The 9,926-nt window shown below is 28.2% G+C and overlaps 1 protein-coding gene across 1 annotated transcript in view; it reads right to left on the reverse strand.

The window, feature by feature from the left end:
• The window catches only part of LOC106680169 (importin-4), a 32,229-nt gene that overhangs the window by 9,011 nt on the left and 13,292 nt on the right, over positions 1 to 9,926 (reverse strand). The window contains exons 4-12 of the mRNA XM_014419682.3: positions 9,123 to 9,308; positions 8,130 to 8,390; positions 7,853 to 8,047; positions 6,177 to 6,395; positions 5,745 to 6,006; positions 4,640 to 4,753; positions 3,984 to 4,219; positions 2,771 to 2,849; positions 289 to 367 (exon numbers count right to left, since the gene is read on the reverse strand). Coding sequence (XP_014275168.1) covers positions 289 to 367; positions 2,771 to 2,849; positions 3,984 to 4,219; positions 4,640 to 4,753; positions 5,745 to 6,006; positions 6,177 to 6,395; positions 7,853 to 8,047; positions 8,130 to 8,390; positions 9,123 to 9,308 — 1,631 coding nt within the window. The remainder of the gene's footprint in view (positions 1 to 288; positions 368 to 2,770; positions 2,850 to 3,983; positions 4,220 to 4,639; positions 4,754 to 5,744; positions 6,007 to 6,176; positions 6,396 to 7,852; positions 8,048 to 8,129; positions 8,391 to 9,122; positions 9,309 to 9,926) is intronic.

Below are 9,926 nucleotides of genomic sequence, written 5' to 3' on the forward strand. Positions count from 1 at the left end.
AAAAAAAAAAAAAAAAAATCAAACCATATAACATGTATATTTTTTACCACTTTCAAAGTGCAGATGTTAAAAAAATTAATTTGTGTAATTTAAGTAATACATTTATTGCTAATCGCCATGTCAATCAATGTGACAATAAAGAAAAGCAAATAAGAAACTAAAATAATATAAAATAAAAATATTTTTAGGGTAAATAACAAAAAATATACATTTTAATTTTTTTTATTTTTTTTATTTAATTTATCAGGTTTCTGTGATGTTTTAGAAAACTAGTGAATTCAGACTTACCCAGTATTTTCAGCTATTTTCTTCAATGCAAAACAAGCTTCTTCTTTTTCTTCAACATAATCATTTTCTATACTGATATCTGAGAGGATAAGAAAAACCAATTAACAATGTCACCTAAATTAAACTAAGTATACAGCTAGATAATTAATTTCAAGTATAAAGAAAACAAAATTTCTAAGTAAAGTAAGTGTTAAGTTAAAAGTTTATTTTTTTACTAGGAAAAGCCCTGAAAGTAATGTATTACACATTATATTAGAGGAAATACCCAATATTTTCATTATATATTTTATGCACTTGGATATTCTCAACACTTTATAATAAAAAATGAAGTGTTGATTCTCCATGAAAATTAGTAAAGAATTTTTTTTTTTTATTGGGCGTGACAGACCGTGGAGGTCCAAGGCCTCACCCAATGTATTTAAGAAATACATCACGCATTTCCTGACGTGGTTTTCATAGGGTGGGTCCGTCACTCCCACGCCTAAAAAAATAGAATAATAGAATCAAAAATAGGATTCTAATTTTTAAAAGTAAAGTATATTAGCAGTCTTCAATTGAGCAGATTTGCACATTTTTACACATTATGTATATATACTAAATTTAGGGTTGCGAATTGATCACTTCTGCACAACAGATCAAAAAGAATCAAAATTCCAAACAATAAAACTGAAGAAATAGTTATGGCCCGCTAGATAGACCCAAATGTGCAACAGTAATAAGAAAATAAATAATGACACTATAAAAGACTTAGTCGAAAAACAAAATAAGATTAAAGTTTGTGTTCCATTCAGATTATTAACAAAAGTAATCTGCATACAATTATTGTGGTTTTACTTATCTTATCTTTAAAACATTCACTACTAGTGAGTATTGGTCAATGTACGACACAATATAATCCCTTTCAAAGAGGTCATAACACCAAAAAATAATAGAAGAGAAGGCATCTCAGGGAGGGCACCAGCCTTATAAGACCCAGAATCAGCTCCAGTTTTATCTTGCCTTTGAAACATTTATTAAAAACGAATGAAGGAGGCTTTGATAAAAAAAAATAGTTACCTCAAGCAACATTGAAAAAGTGTTTAAAATTGGAAAACGTGTAATGATCATAGTAATAATAACATATAATGATCTAAAATTACTAACAGAGAAAATCCTACTAGAGTTCTGATTGAAAAATTAAAAATAAACATTTATCTGGTTGATAGAGAGAGGAAGAAACTGGGATGAATGAATAAAACTACTACAAAAACCAATATCTATTTCCCTAGTGTCTTTTTAGCCATACAGGACCAGTTAGTAGCAAATTGCATTTGTAAGAATACAGTCGATTGAACATGTACTATGTAGGTGCCTAGTATTGGCTGTTAGAAAGTACCTTAAGAAGTACAATAATCCAGCTAAGATTACAAAACAAGCTATCACTGAATTATGTAAAATTTTATCTGACCAATTTCCTGAATTCTGCCACAAACTGCAACAAAAACTATCTGATGATAATAAAACAGCATAATTTCCCTTAATTTATTATAGCAAATCACTAATTCATGAGTAACCAGGTATTTACTGTATACTGTATAGATTAATACGAAAGTAGTAGATTGGACTAATGACAATATCCACAATTAAACATAATTAAAATCATATAGATACATTGAATAAACATATTAAGAATCTCTAGCTTGGAAAAATACAATTATGTAACTAGAAATAATAATAAAACAACACATAAGTAACATAATGAAGAATAAGTTAAGGACAAAAACAATTGAATAAACATATTAAGTATCTCTAGCTTGGAAAAATATAATTATATAACTAGAAATAGTAATCAAACAACACATAAGTAACATAATGAAGAATAAGTTAAGGACAAAAAACAAAAATAAGAATTGTGCTGAATTAAAAAAATATTCTGAATGTTATTTAATATTAAAATAAAATATTTAAAAATAAATAGAAATAAAAAAAATTAAGTTTGTCTGCTTTTAAATTTCCAAAATAAACATTCCTTCAAGCAGGCAAGTCTCTGCACCCAATGATAGGAAAATATAAATTAACATTTTTTGTCAAAATAAATGTAATATCACATAACTTTCATTTTAAATCAACAGTATAAGTAATACTTTGAACTGCAGATTGAAATTATTAATTTTGTAAGATAGTGAAATTAACAGTTCAGAATGTTTCTACTGATTAAAAACTAAAGTTTTGGCCATCTGTATTCCCTCCCCATATATGCTTTCTCAGGTTTACTGCTCGAGTACAATAAAGTTTTGTTTTCTATTCTTTAAATTTTAAGAGAGTACTACTTTTTTTTTTCCCTCACTATACTTAAGCTTTGAGTCAAACCATTGTTTGAATTTTGTCCTAAATAGAGAAAAATTCCTGATAAAGTCCTGAATAAAAAATTCTGTTTATAGCCAAGAAGAGTGAAATTTAGAAATAGTTTTAGAAACAGAATAATCTAACAGAGTAACAATACCATCAAAATCTTCATTTTTGTCTTCAGAATCACTGTCATATAAAGGAAAGGCTGCCAATGCATCATCTCTTTTATGAACCTAAAATAATAAAGAATAATAATAAACCCAAGACTCAACTTAAATAATGCTCTAGATTTCAAGGTACAATTTTAGTCGTATTATGATCATTATCAACTTTCTAATCAAACATAAAAACAATTAAATATTTAATAAAAATTAAATACCAATTTAAATACCTAATTTTGAAAATTCAACATTATATTCATCAACTAGATTCATACAATGATTTGTTCGTAAATTAAATGATATTTAATATTTATTAAATATCATTTAATAACTATTAAATAACGTATTTTAATAATAAAATAACTATCAACCAATAACAAACTCTTTCCCACTCCATACTTCACATGGTTTCTATAATTTTGGTCGTATTACCTCCAATAACAGGGGAACTTCTCATGCTTTTCCAAGAATTAATTGTCAAACCTTTGAATAGAATAAATTTCATGTCCAGACATAATTAAACCACATCAATGAATGAGAAAAATGTTCCATCAAGCACTTAGACGTATAACAGAGAAAGCATCGTACATTGGTTTTACTTTCTCAACGGGGTCACCCTACAGACTGTCCAAATGGTAGTTATGTGGAAAAAATTAGCCCTTTTCCAAGGTACAGTCTATGGAATACGTCAAAAACAAAAAAAAAAACTTTTTTGTCAGATGTGCCACAATTACAGCAAAGCAGTGATATGACAGCTTTTGAGTCTCCTCAGCTGGTCGAGAAAACTTGAACGTTGAGGAATCCTTATGCAAAATGGTATTATGAAAGAATTTTGTTTAATATGTTTTTACAATTATCCACACTGTATGCCAGCATGCTGTCAAAACTGTAAACAAATTTTCATGATTTTGGGTAATTTACGCCTTCAGGATGCATCTGATCAAAAAAATTCACAAAATGAATTCATCTTAAAATTTAATTTTTTATCCCATCCCGTTGGAAATTTTGGAGTAAAACTGGATGAAGTTACAACATTAATAATACCCCCAAAAAGGTAGACCACATGTCATAATTATGACCCTGTGAAAATCAATTTTAAATGCTAAAAATTGTAGAAGTTGGGGGGAAGAGGAGGAAAAGGGGACGAACATGTACAATGGGACACACTATATATAATAATAGTTTATTGGATATGATGGAACTTACTACATAGGCTTGCTGGTCTTTGATAGTATTAATAATAGGAAGAACAATACTCTCAAGAAGAGGTCCCATTTCTCCTTTCAGGACATGAGAAACAGAACCAAATAGGCCATATGTTGATTTACGTATATCAGGATCATTAGTTTCAGCCACAAGTTGAATACCTAGTTTGATTGAATCAAGTGCTAGAGGTTGGAATTCATTCGGTCCGACATGCCTTGCCAGCATACTCAGAGTATCTAAAATAACATAAGAAATACAATTTAGAACATTAAAGCAAAATGTAAGCTGATATTAAATAATGTATACGATAAATTAATCCAAGGCCACTTATAGAAGAAACATGAATAATGAAAGAAACAAGTAACAATAAGGTGATATACATAAATAATCATTCGTTTCAATACTGAAGTAATCTTCACAAATATTGTACTCAAATCAGTAAATAAAAATCAATAACCAAAGAAATTAAAAATAATGTATTTAAATGGCAGCATACATTATTTTTAATTTGTTTGATTTGTTAAAACTTCAACATTTTTAGGTTCAAACTTCAACATTCTACTATAACATTTCAAATTTATAGTATTATATTTGACATTTATTCATAAAAATTTATCTCATAACATAAAATTTAATATTAAATTGTAATATCATACCAATGGCTTCTACTTTTAATGTGCTATCAGAATCTGAGGGCGATGAAAGATAAACATTCAAAACATTCATAATGTCTCTAAAGTATGGAGCAATAGCTTCTTCAACTGAACCAGCTGGAATAAAAAATGAAAATTGTTTTATCCATAATAAGGAGAAACAAGTAAGTAAAAAATCTTTAAAACAAAATATAAGGAAATAATCAGGATAATCGATACAACAAAATTATTAAAAAATTACCATAAGAAAGTAAGTTTACTCTTACCTAAATAACTAGATACTAAAATTTTGAACAAAATAATTTAAAGGATTATAAGAAGCAAATTTAAAAACAAAAATTGGTTTCATACAAAGATTATTTTAACATTTATAGATAAAATTTGGATATTTAACTAAACTTAAAATACCACATCACTCAGTCAAACACTTCATGATCAGAAGAAAAAAAAAGTGTTTGAAACTTAGGTAATATTGTCCACTTATTTGCCAATGTATAAAATTAAGCAAATATATTGTAAAAACTAAGTAAAGTAGTTTTTTTTTTTTTTTTTTATTATATCAGTATTTTTTATTAAATAAATAAAAAAATATAAAAGATTTGTTTTATAACTTTAATAATGAAACAAATCTTTTAAATAAACTTTCACCTAACTGATCCTAGACAAATTATTATAAGGGGTTACTACCATAATTAAGAATCCATTCATCACTTTTCTGAATTTCATTAAATTACCATGATTATAAATAGTATTTTTATTGTTGTTTATTAGTTTAAAGCCCTAGGGGAGTAAGGGTATCCAATAGGTTACTAACATATTCAAGTAAACAGTGTTAACACAGTTTATTTTCAAAAGTTCATGATGAAATAGTTATTTGGCTTTATACTGTCTTCTTAAAGGGAACAATAACTGAAGAAAACATAAGGTTTTTTTAAATGTTTGCTATTCCACAATTTTTACAAGTTACATAACTTACATGTTTAAGTATCATTACCTCTAATAGTATATATTACCTTCAACTTGAAGGGTCTAACTATAATTTAAAATTCCCTACTAATTTTAGATAACAAACAAAAAATGTATCTCTAGTTAGTATCTTAGTAATCACCTGCAGTTCCAATATTGGCCATCGCTAGTTCCCTGACATGTGGATGATAAGGAGGAACAGACAGAACTAGGAGTCTTGGAATCAATTCATTTAGGAAACCTGTTAAAGATGTTTCAAGAATTTCAGAAAAGCTCTCAATAGCATAAAAGAGACGATCAACACGCTGACCCATTCTGGCACCGTTCTTGCCCTCTTCACCAAGGCGGTCAAGTTGATTAATGAGTAAAGGCAACATATCTGATGCATGTTTACATATTTCAGGCTGAAACAAAAGTAAATTAATTCAAACAGCATGAAACCAACAAAAACAAAAAAAAAAAATTAAAGATTTCTTTGGATTATGGTGAAAAGTTCTTTTATGTAAAACTAACAAAAAAGAAAGTAAAAAAGAATTAAGAACTTATATTTAGAGTAGAGATTGGACTTATTCACCTGTAAATGTTCAGCCATTTGTCCCATTGCAAAGAGAGCTGCATTCCTAACAACAGTGCTTGGATCATTCACACCTTTGTAAACTGTAGAAATAAAATCTTCTAACATGTTATTTCTCACATAATTGTCACATCCTTGACAAACTATCGCTATTACAAGGTAGGCTCCTTTTCTGTCATAAGGTACAGAGCTCTGCAGCGCAGGTCGTACCATTTCCATCTAAAACAAAAATCAATCCTTGGTACTCATTTAATGGTAAAATTTAAAGTATTAAAACATTAGTTAACCTACAGAAAAGGGGCACCACAAAAACATATTTAGGTTATAATATTACGATTACTAAATATTTCTTTTTTTTTTTTTTTACTACGCCAAAGGAGGCATTTCTGCCATTTTGTTTCGTACAGCCTAGTATAGTATAACTCTGCCGATGTAACTCCCATCTGTAGTCAAGTCCGCCATTCGATTAATAAATAAAGACTGTAGACTTAATTTCTTAACTAAATATCTAAAAACAATAATTGTTTGTAGAGCTCCCCTAAAAGAGGTGGAAATCTTCATCAACCTAATGCGAAGCTCAAAACGAAGATATCTCTGGATACTGATGCTAATGTCATCAGTGAAAAAAATCTGGTGCAATGTACCCTAAAAATTTGTATCAACTCACAATATTTAGTAAAAGATAAAGAAGCCATGTGAATATGACTGCGACCAGAAGAGATAGGGGAGCCTCGGCTTTTTCCAATTTGATCACTAGTCTCTATTTTTCGGATTTTTTCTTGTTTAATTATTAATCAAATTTTTTAATATTTTATATTTATCCATTGTTTATTATTGCTTACAATGGGAACTGGTTATTAGGACTCATGGGACCTCAAAACATGTATTTCCTCCAAACACTTGATTTAAAATTTTGCACAATCACAATACTTCCCCTTACTATAAATTCCATATATTATAAATTAAAGTAATTGGGATATGGAAGGAAGGAAAATTCTGGTGAAAGAATGGATCACGTATCTACCACTATAAAATTGACCACATCATGCCAAAAGAGCAAAACTAATGGCTCCGAACTTAATCTTATATCTTATATTAAGTATCAAAAGGAAATGCTAAAGGAACCCACTTTTCTAAATGCTAATCTCAAAACATGTCTGAAGAGTCAAATACTAAAAAAGATTTTATGAACCAAAAGAAGTAATTCAGTTTTGTTTTACACGTAATTATAAGGGTTATGTGTGAATTTAAATTCTGCTAATAGATCAATATAGTTTATTCCTTCCATAAACATTGCTAAGTTCAAGATCCACACTTTATGGCTAAAAATTAATTTTAGTAAAATTATTTATTTTAGAAACTTACAAACTAATCATATAAAATTGAAGAAACATGATAGGGATGCCAATTAAAACCAAATAGTTAAAAAAATATTAATTTGAAACAAATATATCAGGGCTTAAATCAGCAGAAAGCTATGTTCACGGCTATTTGAGTATTTTTTGGACCTCCACCCAGATCATCTTTCTCAACTTAATTACTGATGGTATTAAGTAACAACTAATAAAAAAAAAAAAATCATACACAACTAGATGATTAAGAATAATTTTATACTAATATAATATAACATATAACTTTTTAACACAGCAACAAATAGTTTAATCGTTTGTACTTACCACTGGCACCATAACCTTCTTTGGGTCAGCATTTATAGCTATGACATCCAAAGTTTCACAGGCACAGGTTAAGAGGGTGTCCTCACTAGTATCAGCACTGAAATATTGTTCATCTTCATCATCAAGAGGAGGAGCTTTCATTATAGCAAATAGAACAGAAAGAATTGTGTTCATTAATCCGTCTTTGAACAAAAGCTGAAATAAAATAATGTTCCGCATTATGAAATGGACTACTTTGAAATAGTAAATAAAAATTGTACAAAAAAGGAAAAAATACCTTAGCTTTAACCATAGAAAAAGTTGCAATAAAATTCAGTGCTTTAATCTGCAGATCTTCACTTTTAGACTTCTGAGTGAGATCTAAACAAAGATTTATAATCGCCTTAACTCTTGGTGTAATCAAAGAAAGACTTTCTTTCTCAGAAGTTAGTTCATAATAAAGATCCAAAGCTTCGCATGCTCGATCAGGTCTCTTTTCAGCTAATGCTTGAATAACTTCATAGGTCTTAGGAATAATTTCATTGTAGATGTTCATCAACTGTAGATCAAAAGAGTGAAATTATAAAATTACAGACAACTAATATTACATTTTAAACATAATCAATAGTCATATAGAAAAAAAAATATTTATTCCTTCTGAATAAACTATTAGCCATATCAACTATTAAAACAGGAAATAAATTTCTGATAAGACTTCATACATAAATATTTAACTATTTTTTGCAAAATATTGATTTAACTGCAGCACTAAATAGAAACATGAAATTAATGAAGAATGGAATATTCGTAAAAACTGAAAATATTATGTTATTGAATATTATAAATTTAAAATATATTTGTAGCGGAATAAAAAATAATTCTCATACTATGATCAAGATTGACAGCAAAGATGCTTCATAAAAATACCACTTTCGGATAGTTCAACTAGTTTCTTTTCTTTCTTTTATCAGCAACATAAGAGCCTTATTTTAAACATTCGATAAAAATGGGCAGGAATCTTGTCACAAAAATGAAAAGACAACAGTAAAAAAAATATTAAAAGATTTCTGTGATTGTAAACATGATTTCCTTGTTTAAAGATTAAGTAATAGAATAACTAGAATAGTAATTAGTATAGTAAATAAACAGAATAACACCCAAAATTGTTTGTAATTAATGATACTTAAAAAATATTATTTTATTACATACTGGGTTTGGCATTAAGGAAAGCAAATTCCACTCAATAAACTTTAACTCCTAATCATCTAACATCTAATCCATCTCAGTTTACCTGTTTACTGGAAGATAACGATGGGCACATGTGTGTTAGGCAAATCATCATAAAATATCCAACTGGCGATGCTTTGTCTGTCATATTTGATAATGCTGTAGAAAAGTAAGTGCAAAAAGAGGGAGCATGGGCTTGCATTTCGTCAGGACAAGTCTCAGTGAGAATGGACAGCATATAATACCCCAGCTGGAAACAATCGTAAAAAATGAACAATGTTTTTAAATGTAATCATTCAGAAATAAAAATATAATTAGTTAAAAGAAATGATGAAAATAAATGTATTCATAATTCATAAAATTGTAAAGTTTACAAGTAAGAGTATACAATGAAGCACAACATACTCTGGGTGGCTGTAGTGCACTTATGCCAAATTAAAAAGATATATGATAAAAGAATAGAAAATAGAATTAGACATTTTCTTTCTTTTTTAATCAGGTTTTATTTTTTATGTCCACCATAAAAAAGTCGAAAAGGTCATAGAATATAGGTAAGAGTGAAGAAAAAACATGAATAAACTGAATTTATAAAGTGATGATTTTGTGTCTCCATGGTTGCTATGACTTTAGTCAGTTTTTGATACATAGTAAAAGCCATAAATATATAATAAAAGGAAGTATTATGATCAAATAACTTTCAATAGCCATAATTAAGCAGAAAATGATTTCTACTCATTTAAAATTAAAGTAGGGTGGTGAGTGAAAGTTATGTAATCCATTGAATATAATTTCCATAATTAATTTTTTTTTTGTCCAGTCATGTCTAATTATTTCATTTTTCATGTATATATATATATATATATATATA

The sequence above is a fragment of the Halyomorpha halys genome, unplaced genomic scaffold, assembly GCF_000696795.3.
Source record: "Halyomorpha halys isolate HHAL.00 unplaced genomic scaffold, Hhal_1.1 Scaffold249.1, whole genome shotgun sequence".
Lineage (NCBI taxonomy): Eukaryota > Metazoa > Arthropoda > Insecta > Hemiptera > Pentatomidae > Halyomorpha > Halyomorpha halys.